We start from the raw sequence: 21,333 nt of genomic DNA, 5'->3' as shown, positions 1-21,333 counted from the left end.
GAGCTGAGGACCTTTTAAGATAGCTACTGTTGATCTACACTAACAAACACAATGGAGAAAACGAAACTAGTAGGATTGTAACTTGTCATCTACTGCTGATGTAACAATGTCGGCATTTTGAAGCCTGGATGTGTGTCTCAAGTTCATCGTGTCACTGCCGGCAACTAGGGATAACCCGGTGGTAGTGTCGCTGCCATAAGGCAGCAAACGGCAGGTTCGAATCCCACTGGCTTACGGAGTTCGACAAATTAATGATAGTAGTTTCTTACAGCACATTCTGGAGATCCGTTTGCACTTTTTGAGGGACCTTATTCTCGCCGATGTCTCATGAGTCCCGTTTTGGAGTGCATCGTTTTTTTACTGTGCAGTATTTCAATGTCTTGTGCTATAACTTTTCCACTGATAGCTGTCACTGATTCTTTAGATTTCGGCGGAAATTCACCCAAAGCATTAAATTTGTAGACGCGCGGACCGCCGAGTGGTGGACCAGGGTGGACAGATTACTGAACGTTCATGTAAAAGTCTGCTGCCCTCTCGAGACCACTGAGAGACTGTTGATCAAACATTTGATGAAGACCATGCCTGACCATATAGCATTCTTTCAACCGTCTCCCCTTTTTACCATCTGTGGACAAGGGATGTAAGGGAACCCAACTTACATGTTCAAGGTGGTGAAAAGTGGATATAGTGTCTCCAGGAAATGTTGCTATTGGACCTACTCAGATGTGAAAAGTAAACGCGGTCTTATTTGCTTTTTTTTTTCTCTCTCTCTCTCCTTTCTTTAAAACACAGCACTTATTTGCTCATAAAAATGTCAGTTAGTGTGCATAATACTTTAGCAAATATGATAGGTCGCTCTCTTTGATATGTCATCATCGCTAGATCATTGCCACCACATGTAAAATAATCAATTGTTGCCATCATTTTAGAAGATAGTGCCGTGTATGTATCAATGGGTAAGCGTGTGAGGTGACGATATCAGCAGTCCATCAAGTCGAATTGGCATTGAAACGACTATCTAATGACTGTTATCACCGCTTCATGAAAAAAAAAAAAACACCCCGAAACTATGAAATACCATGAGAGCTGATTAAAAAAAAAAAACTTTCATCTTATATACATATCTATCTATATATATATCTATATATATATATATATATATCTATATCTATATATATATATATATATATATATATATATATATATATACATTGTATGTATATTTCCAATAACGTAAATTTGAACATGGGGTTGAATCTAATTTCAAAAAAAAATTGATAATAGCTAAAATCAACAATAACGTAATTTTCTACCAAGTCATATCCGTTCTGACTGGGGACATTTAAAATTTCACATGACATTAATTTGCAGATTCCCCCCCCCCCCCCCCCAGCTGTGATCAGGGCGTTTAAACGGCAATGCAGATTCAATCGTGATAACAGACAACAGATAACACCATTTAAATTACATTAATATTTCTTTTATTTGTTAAAACACTCCAGATATGACATGTTAATGTACATCGCAGGACTTGAAATCTCTCAGTTATTCTATCAAAATCATTCCCATCTAGAGGACAAAAAGAAAAGCAACCATCCATATTAGATTAAAGCGAATTGATAAATCATTAAACAGAAAAAAAAATATATATATATTATGTTACTTTCATCAACAAAATAAGCATGGCAGGGGAAGTTATGATACTTGTCTAGAAATGCAGTGAAAGTTCTCTTTGTTATAAAAATAATTAGTGCATGGATTATTCTATACAAAATGCGCGAAAACAAATAGCCAGTATGAGTATTGGTCACTGCATCTGAAGATGATCATTTACACCTAGAGAAACGCATCTATGTACACTTCTTTCAACGCAAGATAGAGATTCTGCTAATAATTTTCACAATCAAGAGCGTTTTCCCTCGTAACAAGAAAAAAGGAAGACAGTAATAATCTTCTTTTATTTTCATAAACAATTTGGTCTTCCTGTCTGACCGTCCATGTATGAATAGATTTGGTGTTTAACTGTCCAATAAGGCACGGTACAAGACTATATATTATAGGTAAACATATGGTTGTGAATCTCGTAACCATTCTACGGTCTTAGAACTCGGAAAAGATTGCAGCACGACCCTAAAGATGTTCACAAAGATAAATCAAACATAGTGTCCAATCATACATTGGCTCTTCTAATAGAAGTTGATTACTGGTGTTGCATAGTTGATCCTTATAGCCACTGACTTCTTATCTACAAAATGGGTTACACGTCTACAGTTATTTCAACAATCAAAACAAATCTCTAAGATTAAAGAAAGGAATAGCGATTTAGAAGATTACACACACAACAAAGTTCAGAACTTCAGAACTGACGGTAGAATCAAAAAGAGAAAAGATATCGGCTAATCGTGATTAGGCCGATTGTTCACTTGTATAAGACTAACACTGTATAACGAACCAGAAATTACATGAAAACTATGCTGCAAACATCTTAGAGCATAATATTTGAAAGCACAAAAAGTGGATAAATATTGATATTAACTGGCAAGATGGGAGCAAAAGACAAAGTATCAACAATGATGAAAGCAGCGGAAGGTAGGTACAATGCGGTTGCAAAATGAAACTAAAAATGCTCTTCGTTTTGTCCATTTAGTTATCTCCAATAGCAGCATATTACATGGCACATATGAGATACTTAATAACGTCTTTATAATATAACTTAGATTAATGAAATAGCTATAAGTTACATTGCAAGTTTGTGCCTATCCATGAACGCACTCGTCATACGCAAACACTACTCATTAATGCCCTATCATATCGCAATTCACGTTTCGTTTAAGTCTCATTCTTGCAGGAGACCATGCTGCATTTTGCCGGACCTCTTGCGGAGAAATCAACGACTTTTTTCTCTCTCTTTTTTTTTCCTTTTTGGTCTTTTTGTTGTTGTTAATGCTTTCTCTCGCTCATTTTAAAAATGGCGCGCAATTTCACAACAGGACCTGGTAATCCAGGCCTTTTTCCTTGAGCTGATGTTTTTGCTTAGAGAAATGCAAATAAGTTTTAATTACTCGCGGAGTGAGTGCTACCTTTAACTCCAGTTGGTGGTGAGCGATAAAACATCGAGACACTGAGGCCCGAGCATCTTGCGAAAGACTACATAATAACAAGCCTAAACAGGCAATGAAGTGAGCTGCTACAAAAGTGGGGGATAAAGAGAAAGAAAGAAAGAAAGATAGATAGATAGATAGATAGATAGATAGATAGATAGATAGATAGAGAGAGAGAGAGAGAGAGAGAGAGAGAGAGAGAGAGAGAGAGAGACTAACTAATGAAACGAGCAGAGTAGAAATTGGGGAAGAAAAGGATGATACAATCATATGAATACGACTCTGAAGATTAACCAAATAAGAAATATGTTGTGGAAGGAACAGAAAGAAAGATTGAGAAATGATACAAAGAAATATGCTTAACTGATTGTATGAAGTATACTATGTTCGAGAATAGAACAGGATGACGAATAATAGTGGGTTTTTTTTTTTATTATCTTTATGCAGTCTTTTCAAGTAGCTTATATGATCGACTAAGAAACGAAAAACATTACTAGATGACACTATGAAGGCTTTCACTTAATAAGATACAGTAGATGAAATAAAGACTTTGAGATATCTTGCAGATGTTATGCTTCCTGCTTGATGATAAGAACTTTAGTACTTTCCGCAGTCCTAGTGTTGAGTGCATGCCATCATACACGTTTTCTCCCACAAAATGGTCTGCGACCAACCAGTAACAAAACAACCGAGCAACAATCACGATATTCTGAGCGTCTGTTTGTGTGCAAGACGTGCCCCGCATTCCTCGTAATCCTGACTGCTGACCCATCGCTCCTGGAAGCTCGAGTGGGAGGCGAGGATGGCACCGCCGATCCACGTGGTGATGTCGCGGTTGTCATGGGCAACGACCGTCCTCCGGATGTTGCGCGCCGTCATCTCGCTCTGCAGCCGCTCGGCGTAGCCGCGGAGTTTGGTGTTGCCTCCAGCCAGGAGAATGGTGGGGTCGATACTCTCCAGGAAGGTATTGTCGCACCTAGAAAGAGAAAGGACAGTGAAAAGGTCATGGGGCAGATCTGTTGGACTGGTTAGGAGCAAGTACTAGTATTCAGAGAAGCGGTTTTCGCGACTGACGTTGGTACATTTAAGACCTCTTACCGGCATTATTAGGGAGCTTTAGATTTTGACGCACGGACGTTTGAGACGACGAGTGCGTTGGGTGTTCTCCTCTCCCTTGCGTCGTGATGAAAGGTTGCTTTAGATTATGCTGGGACGCAACGTCTAGAAATAAAATGGCGTCCCCATATGATCGGTGCATGAAGTAGTTCTCTACGTCGCAAATTGAGCGGACGTAAAAATAGCCCAGAACGCGTAGTGAAAAACTCAGACGACGCAAGCTATAAATAGATCAACTTGACGTGCACGTCTGCGCATGCTCAGAACATGTTTTTTCCTCTGAACGTCCGCGCGTCTAAAATCTAAAGCTCCCTATTGTTGGAGGGTGAAAACCCCAGTTTAACTGGCTAACAATTTAAACGGTTGTCCCCGACATTATTTCAAAGAGTCTTAGAACAGAACTAATAATGTCAGTAGTGCAGTTTATAGATTATCTCACTGCTGTAGATATCCCAGTCTTATCTCTCCTTTCTTTTTTTCTTGTCATATTTTACTTTGATGATGGCATGTCATTGAATAATACTCTAATTATTTGATACCATCGCTGTAATGTTTTTGGCAAAAGAAATGATTAACATGAAAGAATCCTACGCTAGTATGCATCTTTATTATACCCCTCAACTTGCGCAACAAAACTGAAATGTGTATATTGACCGATGATTACTGAATAAAAGTAGGCATCGATTGCAAGATGTCAGGGACTTTGAGAGATTATCATCATATTCTTGTCATGACGGACTGGCTTCTTTTTGTACATCCAATATACAGGTTTACCTCATAGGTTTTATTTTTCGACAGGCTATCATCGGTACATATTCGAAGACACCCGTCTACCTTCCATACCAATACATCCTACACAATCATTCAATCACTGTCTTTTTTTTTTCTCTCTGTCCTAAATAACTAAAAATTAGCTTTTTTTCCTATTCTGTCTCGGACTATTGTAGGCCTAATGTACATGTAATTTTAGTTATGTTAGAATGTACAGCTTGAAAATGACTATATTTCTTTTTTTTTAAATCATTTTCCTGTTTGTTGTTTTTTGTTTGTTTGTTTGTTATTGTTGTTGTTGGGTTTTTTTTTTGTTACGTTCTTTGCAAGAACTCTGACATGATTTGAAAATGAACTTGAATTTTAAAACCATATTTAAGAAATGGAGTGTATGGGTCAAAAAGGGCGCTGTACCTGCTAAGACACTCCTGGATCACGTCGAGCTTGAAAATGACTGTATTTCTTTTTTTAAATCATTTTCATGTTTGTTGTTTTTTGTTTGTTTGTTTGTTTGTTTGTTTGTTTTTTGTTATGTTCATTGCAAGAACTCTGACATGATTTGAAAATGAACTTGAATTCTAAATCCATATTTCAAAAATGGAGTGTATGGGTCAAAAAGGGCGCTGTACCTGCTAAGACACTCCTGGATCACGTCGAGCAAACCTCTCTGCTGCATAGGGCTGAAAAGGTCGGGTCTGAACATCGCCTCGGTGCAGTGGAAGAGGTCCTGTCGTCGCAGCGACACCGCCGACCCATCCGGCAGGGTGTATCTGATCGGAGTCGTCAGATCAGCCTGCTGCACCTCCTTTTCGAAATCTGCCACAATCGAAGCCAACAAACAGACAAATAGACACACGTTTATATACAAACACGTTTGCGTTTGTAAAATCGAGCTGTCATCAAAACAGCCACAACATAATACTCTCCGTAAATATTTCCATGTATCATTATATCTGGATTGGTATAGGAAGTTATAGGAAACATATTTTTTATTTTTTTTATTTATTTATTATTTTTTTTTTGGTGAGATGACAGTTATGTGTTTGCTTTTACTCTGCTCGTTTCGTTTTCTAGTGGGAGGACATCAATAATTTCGAAACATGACTGAAGAGAAACTTTAACTTAAATCCACAATTCAATTGTGCAAGCAGTCAGAAACAAATAATGCTTAATGCAGTTTTTTTTTTCTTATTCCTGACCGATCATGCTCTATAGATCCGAGTTGGGTACCTATCCTTGCCAAGCTTTACGTGTCAGTGTTATAATTGTTATATTCCATTTAAGGACTTTGGAATGGAAACTGTGAAAAGGTATCAGTTTACCGTTTGGTTAGTAATTCAAGCACACTTCGAATTCAGCATCCCTCATATTTTGCAAATCTCTCTTCCAGTGAAATATTTATTGTGAGCAAATACTGTAAGTGTATAAATATCCATATCGTTTACTGTGTACATGCGACTTTGAGAAACACGACTAGAATTTGAGTAACAAATACGAGGGGACAAATGACATTGTTACACGTAATCATTACGGCATGCAGACTTGAGTCAGGCCTGGTGGCTTAGATATATTTATATTCTACACTACCAACTAATTTGAGACCACAAGTCATGCATTTAGTTTATAACGGTGCGGGAGAAGTGAGCGCGCAACCAGGAGGGGGAGCGCAAGGTCTCGTCACCTCATTGCCGCGCTGTTGGTCATAACCAAAGAGATTTGTGCCTATAAAATCCCTATGGTCATGAACAAGACCCACGGCGTGGAAAACAAACCCATGGGGCCTATATTTTAAAGGGTAGTTTCAATATTGCTACAAATCATCCAGATTGAGAAGATTGATAACACAGAGATGATGTTATCGCCTTGTCTTCTTTAATCCCTCATCGGTTTTGTGTTAAGAAAATGAGACAAACTCGTTAACTTCAGGAAGAAATGGTGCAGAGATGATGTTTAAGTTTGCTCCTTTTTTTAATATTATTTAGTCACACTTGTACATATCCATATAGTGTACAAACGAACAACGAAGTGCCGATAAGCGCCTTACCACTACAGACGTAAGCCATGTTTTCTTTCATCTCCCTTACGATGCGGTGATCGGACGGAGTCGACGTGGTGAACGAGTGCTCGTCCATCAGGATTCGCTGGAGCTTTCGTGTTACTCCTTTTCCCGCTATGTCGAGCTATATGGAATGAAGAGTATGGAGTTCAGTAATAGCAACCTTTCACAGTCACGTGTTACATCGACGCAGGGCATCATAAAGAATTATCAATCTTTAATGGAAATATCTTTTTTTTTCTCTCTCTCCCAGGCATCTCGGACCTGTGTATGAATATTGACCGATCAAGCAAAATAATGCTCTTTGCCACATTAATTTGGCTATCCTCAGTGATTAACCAAATGCACACTCTTCGCTCTTTAAAGCACTCTACACCTTTGGATGTCTCTGCACGACGATGTGTTTATCTTAGATTATTGTGACAATGATGTTCAATACTTGAGTTACGTCATGACGTCGTCACCCTTTAAAGCATTTTTCCTATGGTCTGAACGGAGAATTCTCATATCCTTCAACCCACTTAGTTGTCTGAGAATAATTGTGCAGGAAGTATCAGTTGTCTCTTTCAGACTCCGTTGGTACAAAGAAAGGAATAAATAATTCTTCCAAATGACAACAGGCCTAACATCCTTCTCATTACAGAATGAAGAATCCTGGCAAAAAGGTTACAGTCACTTCGTTATTCCGAAGGTTCGTTATTCCGACGGTTCGTTATTCCGACGGTTCGTAATTCCACAAACGAGATAAAGTTCGGTATAAGTACGCAGGTATTTTCATTTTAAGATTAAAGAACTTTATTTTATTTTCGGACTATGGAACTTGGGGGGTAATAAGAGGTTGCGTTGAGCCAGTCGCAAAGAGTAGGACACTACAATGTACCTGAGAAGCGTGAAGTCAAAATGTATTTTGGTCAACATCTATAGTGCTAATGTTGTTTCCCCCACAGCAATTCAATTCATCTTGATACTTAATTTTTCAACAGAAACATCAAAATCAGTACAAAGATTATTCTTATTGCTCAAAGAAAATCTATACAAAAGTATGGGTGTTTTTGTTTTATGTTTTTCAATTCATGTACTAGTCTGAAAATTCTCCATCATGTTCTATCTGGAACGGAGACCATTATTTTTTTTTCGGGGATCCTTTCAAACACTTAGCAATAATCCAGTCACTTTATTCAGAAGTATCCGTTGATATCAATATGAATGCCTTGTTGTTCCTCTTCATATTGCTACATTAAATTTGACAGAAGTTTTTCCTCTTTTTATAGACTTACCGTTACCACTGCATTGGACACGGTACATCCCTGGTAAACCGGGATCACTTCGGTCACGCCGCTGCCGCTACTCAGCACCAGACCCGACGTCTCCCCATTGGCGTGGAGTGCTAGGGCCCCCTGGTTGATGACGTAACACGCTGGGACGTGATACTGCTCAAAGAGAGTCTGGAGACCGGCAATAATAATAATAATGATAATAATAATAATAATAATAATAATAATAATAATAATAATAATAATAATAATAATAATAATAATAATAATAATGATAATGATAATGATAATAATGATAACAATAATAATAATAGTAATAATAATGATAATAATAATAATAATAATAATAATAATAATAACAATAATAATAATAACAATAACGATAATAATAATAATGATAATAATAATATATAATAATAAGGTCTTATTTACCCAGGGTAGTCTCTTCAGTGTTGCCACTGCTATACCAGAGGGCCCTGCTATTATTATTATCCTAGCGTTGCCAGGTACCCATTTATACACGTGGGTCGAGAGGGATATAGTGGGTAAAAACATCTTGTTCAAGGACGTAAGCACTGGGCGGGATTCGAACTCGGGTCTGCCGAACGGGAGTCAGGGGGGTGTTTCATACAACTATATATACGAACGACTTACGAGTGACTGGTGATCAGTTCTTGTGTTGAATTATGGAAATTCTGATAAGTATAGCACATTAGAACTGATCACCAGTCGCTCGTAAGTTGTTGGTAACTTTATGAACAGCTTTATGAAACAGGGCCCAGGAGTCCACTATGCCACAGCGCCCCCACACACGCTACAACACACATTAAGCAAGCGACCGAGAAAGACCGCTAAATGGTAATGGCCTAGAATAATTATTAAGTCACAAGGTACTCATCGATAAAGGAGGAAATTAATACACATTTATTAATCAGCAGAACATGATTATACAGCAAAAAAAAAAAAAAAAAAAAAAAAAAACTATCCCAAGACGGGGAAGATGAGACTAGGAGGAGAACAGAGAAGAAGGAAGAAAAGGAAAAACAATAGTAATATCTCATACACAGAATACACACATCACCGCCTGGAATACCGTTATGTTTTATTATAAAGTCATGTCACATTGTCCCCATATCGACCTGCCATGCAGGAATCCCTGCAACTGCGAGTACTATATAAGAAAGGACCAAATAGCAAGGCAAATTCATAGAACCATCTGCATTTATTATATGACAGCAAACTGGTCCTTGCAGAGACTTTGCCCATTTAACAGCATATTTGGACGGTCCTATTGACCATTAAAATGTTCCTGAATTCTTCTTTTGCAAGTAAGGAACTTGAAAAAAAAAAATAGAGTGATGCGAGTACATGCTGAGAAATTGCAATAAATAAATAAAAAATAAATAAACAAATAGACAAATGAATCAATAAACAAACAAATAAAAAATAAATCTTAGCATTGCAGCTTTGAGGACAGCGTTGCCAATTTGAATACTGCGCCTCAAAATGGGTTTTCTTTTAATGAAGGTTGGAGTCAAAGGTCAATATTCTATTATTGTCACCTCTAGCATCTTCTCCCTCTGCCGTCGTGGAGCCGAGGCGATTTCCGTCAACAAGATCGGGTGTTCCTCCCATGAGACGTTCAGCTCCTCCCTGATCACGTGATCCCAGACCTTCTCCAGATCCGGCCAGCTGTCCACCAGTCCATCTGCGACATCGCGCGAGTTAAAGTGATTTAGAATATTATAATAATTATATATATGATGATAATAGCATAAAAGAAGAGTTAAGACGAACCCATCAAAGTACGTGTAGTTAAGACCGAACGAGTGCTGGCTCAAGAACCCGAATTACATTTAAATCATTGATATTAAAATGAAAGTGGTAGCTTCTTTCTTGAAACAGGGGATAGGCCTACTAACGCAATATCATATACTTCGAGCACTTTTTACTGCCATCGATGCATCTTAAGTGCATACCGTATATTGCATACATTCATTTCATTCTAATTTTCATAATCAGATAAAAGCTACAAAAGTATGCATTGTGGAAAGTGTGAATTCCTCTATTGCATTGTTTGTCACGGCAATGAATGGATCTCACCATAACTCCTCATCACCCAATGAGACGAATATCCTGTTGAAGGAACATAATTTGTCAACGCCTGCTTGACGTACACTCACAGAACTCTTTAATGAGACTTTCTGGGACCCTGAATTGCAATATTGATTTGTGAATAGAAGTCTGGTAGACGTGTATGTAAGATATGCATATATCTGATTGTGTGTGAACGAGCGCGCATGTGAATTATTATCATTACCATTAGGGTAATATCGTAACTATGCTGCTATTAATACTACAAATAATATGATAAATAGAAAGGCAGATAGATCAAATTATAATTCTCACCTTATTACAACCAAACTCAAGACAAGCACGGGTCTGATGATGATATAAGGAGAGGTAGTCATTCATCTATTTTCTACCTTCTTCGTTTTTCTACTGTCAGACAAAAAAAAAAAAAAATGAAATCGTTAAAAAATCATAGTGGCACCTGACATAGGATGGTTGACGCACACCAGTCCATACTTCTTCGAAAGTGCGCCACCAACGTACACATTGGAGCGTTGACGGAAGCTCTCGATGTCCTCTTTGAGTCGACCGACCATTGCAGGCATGGTCACGGAAGGAGTGGAACCGTCGGCGAGCCCGGCCTTTATCACCTCTGAACCGTTGTCGATGATGACGGGCGTGTTGTAGAGCCGGCGTGGAGGCGGTGCTGATGCAGAAGAGGCTGATCATTGTAGAAAAGTGATTTTTGTTTAAAGTCGATTAAAGGACCTAATCAGTGTCCATTCTTACTTTCACGATATACTAGTATCACGTGATTCGGATCATGAAAGATATCACTTCTTCCTTCCATTCTCCAAAACACAGACAGTTTTACTGTTATTGTCTATTCGTGATACTATTGTGGGTTTGAGTGTTTAATTGAAGGAATAGAGATATGGATTTTGAGTTTAGAACTCAAATGTATTTACATCAAGTTCACCCATTTTTTTTTTTTTTTTTTTTGTGTGTGCAATTCCATTCCCGTTTCTCATTTCTATTTTTGACCTGACATCATGTTAGTCTTTCTATTCATATCAGAATTCTTGTGCCATATTTATGTTCGGGCTCACCGTGTCTTAGTTTCTTGACGGCTCTCTTTGAAGAAGAATTGTGGAAGGTTATCATTTTGTGCGTGTTCGTACTTTTTGTACGTGATCACTGAAAGAATCCAAAAATTAATTTCATTCATTTCATTCCCCCCCCCAAAAAAAAAAATGGAACTGAAAATAAACTTTCAAATACACATGATTACACAAAATTGAGTCAGTTCTATCTGTTCTAAGGGAAGAAAATTGCAGGAAAGTGACAAGATATCACATCATATAGACAATTAATCATTGTACAATCTGAGCAACTGCGAGGAAAGCTGGGCGTTGGATAGGCTAATAGACTATGAATGAAAGGTGATTTCCTGAACACATTGTCCTTACACACGGTTTATTCGACCTAACTCGAAATAAACATGCATCAGAAAGAAAACGAACTCAAAACTGTTCATAGATGAATAAAGACGAACAACCATTAAAGCAACGTAGAAGACATCTTTAGACAGCTGAACGTCTTTATTTCGGGGAATATCAAGAGATGATGAAAAAAAGACATCTACCCGATCCTTGGTTTGATACCAATCATCCTCTACACGTAGGTAACAGTGACCTTCTCTCTGCGCAATCTTCCTCCCTCAGTAAATATCTCGGCTATGGCAGAGGCGGTATCTAGCCTCATTAACTGTCAGCAGGCCTGTTTGTACCGACATATATCCGACGCTATCCATTTGTTCACAACCTGACCTTTTCTTCTATTTACACAAGGCCCCTCGATATATACCAGAAACATTCCAACATAATATCTTTGAGGAAAGATTTTATGGCTACCGGACTTTCCTTTTTTTTAATGCTTCTCGTAAAGATTGACGTCACAAACCATACCTGATGACGTCGCTAATTGCCACTGGTGACGAATGACGTCATCCTTTTCTGACCCAGTCCCGACTCCGACAAACTCTGGGACAGAGAATGACGAGGTCACTACCGCCTCCCTGCCGTCGGTTTCACTTGACCTCCCCTCCGAACGTCTTTTCCTCTCCGGCTCGCATTCTCTCCTTTCGCCATCGTACTCAACCTCGTCCCCGGTATCGTCGTCGCCTCTGAACGCGGCCGAGAGGTCGTTGTCCGTGCTCTCGACGAGCTCGAAGCCGAAGTTCGTTGCCGACGGCTTGTTCGGGTCGAGCTCGAGGAAGCCGTACCAGCTACTGCCTGTATTCAAGCATCAAACAGTCACTGCTAGTGGTGAATGGAGTGAAGGAATTAGTTAGAGGAGTAATGAACCACATACTAATGCAGAAACAACAACAACAACAACAACAACAACAACAAACAAAAGCAACAAAAACAGGAAACACAGGAAATATATTATAGGGAGAGAGTTATCCGATTTGAAAGCCATGTTTAAAAGCACGAGAAAAAAGAATGAGATTCTAAGTCAATATAGACAAATAATGATAAGCATTACATGAGAACTTTTGCTTGAATTCAGTGATGTGACATGAATTAAACAACTACTCAAAAGTGCTCATTATAAAAAAAAATGATAGACATTAAGATTACCCACATTTTGATTGTCAGTGATTCCAGCACATGATTATGAAAAGATTTTCATTTGCTCGTAGATATTCTACTCTGTCCAAAAGTACTTTCCCCCATTGTTCCACTCTGAATAGGTCAATGACACTATGTATGAGTTCGAGAGGACATGATTACTCTTTAATAAAGTGAAGTTGTTGTTACTGTTTTTTCTTCTGGAGTAAAAAAAGAGACAACTGTTAGTCGAAAAGATCCACAGTCACATGACAAGGAGGTTATTTCAAAGGAATTACTAAACGCCATTGGTCAATGTCATTTCGTGATGTTAATGTGATCTTAACACTGCGGTAACAGTGGAATGAACGATCATTGATTACATCGAACTACTACGTCATGAAATATCATGGGCGTAAATCCCGGGGGGGGGGGTGGGGGGGATATATCCCCCCCTGAAATGGAGGAGGGGGGGGGGGGGATGGCCTGTACAATCATCCCCCCCCCCCCTGAATTTTGAAAAAAAAAATGGAGGAAGCAGAAATGTGATTGTATCAATTTTGGCATATTGCGTGACGTTTGTACGCCGGCCTTCAGACAGGTAACAGAGCTGAACAGTATTCTATCTTGTAGGAAAATGTATACATAATTTTCTCAAGCGCTCGCTCGCTTCGCTCGCTCGCGAAGAAAGTAACATCGACATAACCGTCGGCCTTATGCCAAAAGGGCCTTAACACCATAGACTTTGTACACTATTAGTGCCCTTTTGGCATGAGGCCGACGATACTGTACAATGTAAGGTATGGCTCAGACGTTGACAACGTCACATAGTATAGGCCTACATGTAAACATGCTATGACGCGAGTAACTTGGGACCATCTGCAAAATATGTACAAAAACAAACAAACAAACAATAAAAAAAAACTATATCGCCATAATAGAACCCCCTCCATTTCCTGAATCATTCCTGAGAAACGACAGTGACTGGTGACTCAGTCAGAATACATCTATGGGCATACCCGGGGGGGGGGGGGGGGGGGGGGGGGGGGGCAAAGGGGCATCTGCCCGCCCCTACGGAAGTGTTTAGGCAGACAAATCTAGATGCGCCCAAGCGAAAAAATATAGGTCTAGCTACAAACAGCAGTTTTTGGACTGTAAAATTTCAAAATTTTCAAGCTCGCTCGCTTCGCTCGCTCGCATTTAATCATGCCATTCTCCTGATGTTGCTGCTAGTAACTGCCAGCAGTTTTCGCCCGGTGCGCCTCCTTAATTTCCAAAGCGAAAAAATACAGCCACAAACGACAGTTTTGGGACTGTAAAATGTCAAAATTTTCAAGCTCACTCGCATTTAATCATTATGCCATTCTCTTGATGTTGCTGCCAGTAACTGCCAGTAGTTTTCACCTGGTGCGCCCCCCTTGATTTCCAAAGCGAAATAATACAGCCACAAAGGACAGTTTTTGGGACTGAAAAAAATCAAAATTTTCAAGCTCACTCGCTTCGCTCGCTCGCAAAGGGGCATCTGCCACCCCTACGGAAGTGTTTAGGCAGACAAATCTATCCCCCAAGCAATTCCCGAGATGAGGACAAATCTCGAACCTTCTTAATGGAAAATTGTCTAAATATCGCCAGAACTATGCACCAGATAGTTGTATTGCAATCTTAATTAAACATGCAAAAGCTCCGCTATACAGGATCCCTTTTGATAGACTTTGTACACTTTTGAGATTGACGTAATAATATTTCCCTAATTTATCAAAGAGTGTGCAGCAGATCTTTCACTTAACAAAAGCACCCTCATATTTATGCAGAGGCGTCGATGGGGGGGGGGGAATGGTTCCCCCATAAAAGTGGGACAAACAAAAGCGAAAAATATAGCCACAAACGGCAGTTTTTGGAGTGTAAAAATGTCAAAATTTTAAAGCTCGCTCGCTCCGCTCGCTCGCATTTAATCGCTATGCCATTCTCCTGATGTTGCTGCCAGTGACTGACAGCAGTTGCGCCCGGTGCGCCCCCCTTAATTGCCAAAGCGAAAAATATAGCTACAAACGGCAGTTTTTGGACTGTAAAATGTCAAAATTTTGAAGCTCGCTCGCTTTGCTCGCTCGCATTTAATCATTATATACCATTCTCCTGATGTTGCAGCCAGTAATTGCCAGCAGTTTTCGCCCGATGCGCCCAAGCGAAAAATATAGCTACAAACGGCAGTTTTTGGACTGTAAAATGTCAAAATTTTGAAGCTCGCTCGCTTTGCTCGCTCGCATTTAATCATTATACCATTCTCCTGATGTTGCAGCCAGTAATTGCCAGCAGTTTTCGCCCGATGCGCCCAAGTGAAAAAATATAGCTACAAACAGCAGTTTTTGGACTGTAAAATGTCAAAATTTTCAAGCTCGCTCGCTTCGCTCGCTCGCATTTAATCATGCCATTCTCCTGACGTTGCTGCTAGTAACTGCCAGTGGTTTTCGCCCGGTGCGCCTCCTTAATTTCCAAAGCGAAAAAATACAGCCACAAACGACAGTTTTGGGGACTGTAAAATGTCAAAATTTCAAGCTCACTCGCATTTAATCATTATGCCATTCTCCTGATGTTGCTGCCAGTAACTGCCAGCAGTTTTCACCTGGTGCGCCCCCCTTGATTTCCAAAGAGAAATATTCAGCCACAAAGGACAGTTTTGGGACTGAAAAATATCAAAATTTTCAAGCTCACTCGCTTCGCTCGCTCGCATTTAATCGTTATGCCATTCTCCTAATGTTGCTGCCAATAATTGCCGGCAGTTGGCCCGGCGTGCCCCCCCCCTTAATTTCCAAAGCGAAAAAAATAATACAGCCACAAACGGCACTTTGGGGACTGTAAAATGTCAAAAGTTTCAAACTCGCTCGCTTCGCTTGCTCGCATTCAATCGTTATGCCATTCTCCTGATGTTGCATACTGCCAGTAATTGCCAGTACTTGTGCCCGGTATGCGCCCCCCCCCCCCCCGCCCCTTAATTTCCAAAGCGAAAAATATAGTACAAACGACAGTTTTGGGACTGTAAAAAGTCAAAATTTTCAAGCTCACTCGCTTCGCTCGCTCGCATTTAATCGTTATGCCATTCCCCTGATGTTGCTGCCAGTAATTGCCGGCAGTTGTCCCGGTGTGCCCCCCCCCCCCTTAATTTCAAAGCGAAAAAATACAGCCACAAACGGCACTTTGGACTGTAAGATGTCAAAATTTTCGAACTCGCTCGCTTCGCTTGCTCGCATTCAATCGTTATGCCATTCTCCTGATGTTGCATGCTGCCAGTAATTGCCAGCAGTTGTGCCCAGTGCGCCCCCCCCCCCCTTAATTTCCAAAGCGAAAAATATAGCTACAAACGACAGTTTGGGGACTGTAAAAGTCAACATTTTCAAGCTCACTCGCTTCACTCGCTCGCATTTAATCGTTATGCCATTCCCCTGATGTTGCTGCCAGTAACTGCTAGCAGTTGCGCCCGGTGCGCCCCCTTAATTTCCTAAGCGAAAAAATACACCAAAAACGGCAGTTTTTGGACAGTAAAATGTCAAATTTTCAATGTAAAAAGATTTCACCGTGGGAGGGGGAAAACCCCCCTACCATACCCTCCCCCTTACTTGCTTCGCTCCCTCACGATCTCATAACCGCTCCCCCTAGATCAAATCCTGTCTACGCCGGTGTAGGCCCCACTATTTAGTAGGCCTTCCCAGTGATGTCGCACAGGCGGAGCAAGAGCTGAAATACCACGAGTTAGTCATTCAATAATATATTGTGAATACTTCATTTTCTATTGGGTTTTTTTAAGAAAAAAAAAAAAACAACAAAAATTTCACCAAACGTGTGCGCCAGATCGCTGAATTTCAGGTCTTAAAATGCAAAATCTTCCTCGTGTGGGAGGGATACACCCCCCCCCCCCTCCCCATACACACCCTCCCCCCGTTCGGTCGCTCCGCTCCCTCTCACAGATATTTCAAAAACAAACTGATTTTCCACCGCAAGTCATCTGACAAGCCAAAAAAAAGCAACAACAAGAACAAAAAGTCTTTTTGCTGCCATTCTCCTCCCACTTAATATTTCTGCAAAAGAGTGGGACATCCGATCCCTGTAAAGTGTGTGTGTGTGGGGGGGGGGGAAGGGGGCACAAAGCTTCTTCCCCCCCCCCCCCCCAAGGCTGCGCCGGTCCGGTTATGGCTTGTGATCGTGGTGATGGTGACCATCCCCCCCCCCCCACTTCTCAGTACGGATTTACGCCGTTGTGAAATATACCATCATCAATCTTGTTGAAATGATAAAATTTAGATAGATGATAATAAAGACGATCACATTACAGGTTACACCAATACTATGCATCTACTTCTACTACTCCTGCTGCTGCTGACAGGCCTCCTGCAGTATACCACCACCGCTACTGTTATAACGATGGTAATTATTATAACAAGATAAATAAGACAGTGCATGATAGCAATAAATCAGCTCTGAATCACAGCAACTTTATTTCAGGCCTTGCGAAAATGAGGACAGCTGAGACGACTGTGGACAACTTGTATGTAGAATCAAAGGATCTATACTTCACATACTGTATGATGGCGAGCTGGACGTCGAGGTCGATTCATCAATGTCGGCATCCCTGGCAGCTGAGGTCGACTCCTCATCCTGCGAGTCGATTTCTGAGTAAAATTAGAAATATAATCCAATGACTTGAAGAGTACTTGGAACTGAGCAGTGAATGTAACATAAAAGATAAATGGACTAAAATCCTGTGACTTCCTTCTGTTTTCATATATCATAAAGACCTTTAAACAACAATGAGATGAATCTGGCGGATGAATCTGTTAAGAGGATGTGATCAAAACTTTTCAAGAGCTAGGTGTGCTAGTATCAATTACAATGATTCATAAATTGAAGTTACACGCAATTCTTCTGCAGGATTGTATAAGTGCTCTTAGAACATCTTGTGCTATTGTTGTATGACCATTTTAACCATTCAGGTCCACTGACTATCTAGTGTTGCATTTTCATATGAAATCAGCGAAATCATGACGTCTGTTCCCGTCATAATTGATTAGCTTAATCGAATCCACCGCAGTTACATGCATGCAAATTTGCCAATACACGTCGCTGTACATTGAAAACGTTAAGTACAAGCATGTTGAGTGACGTTGAGTGTTTGCTGATGAAAGACCTTGAGTCCGCCAGTTTGTTACATTCACCTGTGTGGCCACGAAAACCATATTATGTCAAGTCTATCCCTTGAAACACTAATTGTTAAAGCTCGTCCCACTTTCATGCATGCAGCTATTATCTATCTTTATATATATATACATATGCATGGCTCTGTGTGTGTGGGTGTGTGTGTGTGTGCGTATGTGTGCTTGTGTGACAAGCTACCTCTGATCATATCGGGGTCACACAGTGAACGATAGTTTTTAATACATATGATGGACGAGTGGCGCAAATAGTTATTTGGAATGCGAGTAATCAACGGTCACTGGTGCCGGTTGAAACACCGCCGCCGACATAGATGGCGTGCAAGAGCGGACATCCTGTCATCTCTCGTCCAGCAGGTCTTGGCCAAACAAAAACGACCGCTATTTTTACCCCATGCTAATCCCCCGGCCTTTCCGGTTCAAACATTTACTGCCATAATAACACCCCTTTCCCTTGACTCTTCCAAGAAGCATAGTGTATGTTTGTTCGGGTGAATTCACATCTTCATCGGACAGGTCGGACAGCCTTGATGATTGGATAATGTGATATATATATATATATATATATATATATATATATATATATATATATATACGTACGTGTGTGTGTGTGTCTGCGCGCATCAGTGTGTGTGTGTGTGTGTGTTTGTGTGTGTGTAGATTGATAGATTGAAGGAGAGAGAGGGGGATGGAGAGAGGAAGAACGAAAATGGAGAAAGGCAAAACATTGGTACTTTCATGTTTTGGAAGTTTGTATATATCTTGATGAATATGTTGACTGGGTAACCATTAAAAGTCACTTCTATACGTCTGTTAATATGAGAATAAAATGAGTCGTTATGACGTTTTATTTTGGTGAACGAAAATCGTGCTTTGTACAGGACTATTCATTCTCATTCCTACAGACCTGCCGAACATTAAAAACCTCGCGTTGAACTCTGTATAACAATCTAAGTAGATAAGTCTGTTGCTAAAAATACACTTGCAAATTGGGAAAAATAATTTTTGAAAAAAAAAAACACGTCAAGTTATCATGTCTTGCCTCCTGATTAGGGTTGAATTTCAGGCTTGAGATACAACTTCAATGATTCGCTTTCTACAGACAACATGCTTAGTTTTTTAAGTAATTTTTTTTCTTCGCGATAACACGTTTGAAAAACAAACATCGATTTTAACAGATGTGAATAATGCTACCCTCAGCTGGTTTCAATTAAACAGTTGAAGACGGCACGTCTGTAAGCAACATGAGACAATATAAGACGATGACATTTAGTACCATGTCATATTTTCTTCACACAGTTTCTGCAGGCTTACTGTACGTTCGTAGTCCTTTATGGGCGTATGGTCGCTTCAGTGAAAAAGTGCGGTTGCATTCGGCTAATTCCAGGCATATTTTCGCCAGCCGAGCCCATAAAGTACCCAAGTTTAAAAATCTCGTATATCAAGCCGTCCTTGGCGGCTAAATATAACCATCTGGAAATAAATGGACTGCTATTTTCACGTATAGGCAGGATTCTAAATCTGGCTCGCGGGCGGGTCATCTGCTCTGCTCGTTATCGTAATACGCCGTAAGGTTCGCGCTACACGCGGAAGCTGCTGTCCAGTGAATCGCTTTATATTGGCGCTTGACAGCAGCAGCCGCGGAAGTCAGTGGCCGGCGACACGTACCAACCTATGGCCCGTGGCGCAACTCATGAGGAAGTTGAACTCTTGTGACAGGTTCACGTGTGTGTCGGCCAGCAACACCATGCACGCCACGCATTCATCTTTCACAGAGCAATCACCTACATGGCAAGCCCCCCCCCCCCCCCCAACTCCTTCTCCCGATTTCCACTCGAGATTTTCTTTAGCATGATGACTACATCCGCAGAGCTGGGGCAAAGGCGATTACTGTAAGGTGAAATTTGTATGCCAGCAAGTCCTGCACCGATTGAGTCCTCTGGCCGGCAATTGATATCATCTAATGTATCAAATTATATGTTAATATCAAAGAGCAGATATGCAAGGCGTCTACCATATTTTGGATGCAAAGCATTTCTGATTGCCCGGTTTTGGTTTTTTTTTTTTTTTTTTCGATATCAAAGGTGTCAAAGTAAAACATTCATTTTATGGAGCTTTGCAACTTATCATCATTTCGTTCGTATTTTACATTTATTCATGCCGCTGTTTTGATGCACCGCCAAGAACATAACACATACACACACACACATTCACACACAAAAATGGCACTTAAGACAAAAAAACAACAACAACAATAGCATCACCAAAACACCTGGAACTGACGTCAACATGTTTCATTATTCGTATCCGTATCGTACACGTATCCGTTTTTTTAATTGATTTCAAGTTGTGAATCTTATCGCATTTTGTATCTATGTTTGTTTCAATTCAGTACATTACAAATGACTGTAAATGATTACACATAATATTTACATCACGATATTTGTTAAGAGATCATTTTCAATAAGCCTACTTTGTGATTCTCATGATTCCGCCACTATCATATTTGACACCATAGCCATGTTCAGACGTATTTCTAGTCGGAGTAAAAATTTATGGCACGGCAATTAAACTTCAAATTAATGCATATCTTACCACGACCCTTGTGTCCACAAGACGGTCGTGGGAAGAAACTCCGACCAATTCTGTGCGAGGGTCGGTGTAACTTCCGGAAGTGGTAGCGCCGCGCACGTCGACCATGTGATTGTTTTTTACCAGTTGCATTTGTCTCCTCCATTCTTGTTGATGGAAATTTCTGCATGAGCGCTAGCTTCTTCATCGCGATCGACTAGGTTAGAATTGCACTACACGCTCACGTGTACTCGCAAAATGTCAACATTGCGATTTGACCCAGGAAGTTTTACCTAGGTCGTAAGGTATGTAAGTTCATAAATACTCCGAGGGCTTGTCCGCACGGGCAATTTACTCCGACCGGCTAGTCGTGGTAGCGAGATACTCCTGAGAAAACTCAGGAGTATCTCGTTCGGAGGAAGAGGTCGTGGTAAGTTCCTCCGTCGGAGGAAGTTACCACGACCTTGTTCAGACGGGCACTACTCCGACCTATCCTCCGAAGTTACTCCGACCAAGCTTCCTCCGACCCTTCCTCCGAAGTTACTCCGACCAAAA

The 21,333-nt window shown here is 40.4% G+C and overlaps 1 protein-coding gene across 1 annotated transcript in view; it reads right to left on the bottom strand.

The window, feature by feature from the left end:
* Positions 1–3,635: 3,635 nt before the first annotated feature.
* LOC140227106 (uncharacterized) overlaps positions 3,636–21,333 on the bottom strand; it is a 45,998-nt gene continuing 28,300 nt past the window's right edge. The window contains exons 3-10 of the mRNA XM_072307541.1: positions 17,578–17,667; positions 12,359–12,685; positions 10,873–11,112; positions 9,881–10,026; positions 8,322–8,489; positions 7,033–7,168; positions 5,618–5,804; positions 3,636–4,077 (exon numbers count right to left, since the gene is read on the bottom strand). Of these exons, the coding sequence (XP_072163642.1) occupies positions 3,801–4,077; positions 5,618–5,804; positions 7,033–7,168; positions 8,322–8,489; positions 9,881–10,026; positions 10,873–11,112; positions 12,359–12,685; positions 17,578–17,667 (1,571 nt within the window). The 3' untranslated portion in view covers positions 3,636–3,800. The remainder of the gene's footprint in view (positions 4,078–5,617; positions 5,805–7,032; positions 7,169–8,321; positions 8,490–9,880; positions 10,027–10,872; positions 11,113–12,358; positions 12,686–17,577; positions 17,668–21,333) is intronic.

Source organism: Diadema setosum, chromosome 1 (genome assembly GCF_964275005.1).
Source record: "Diadema setosum chromosome 1, eeDiaSeto1, whole genome shotgun sequence".
Lineage (NCBI taxonomy): Eukaryota > Metazoa > Echinodermata > Echinoidea > Diadematoida > Diadematidae > Diadema > Diadema setosum.
The sequence above is the reverse complement of the archived record's forward strand: the minus strand, read 5'-3'. Positions and strand labels throughout refer to the sequence as shown.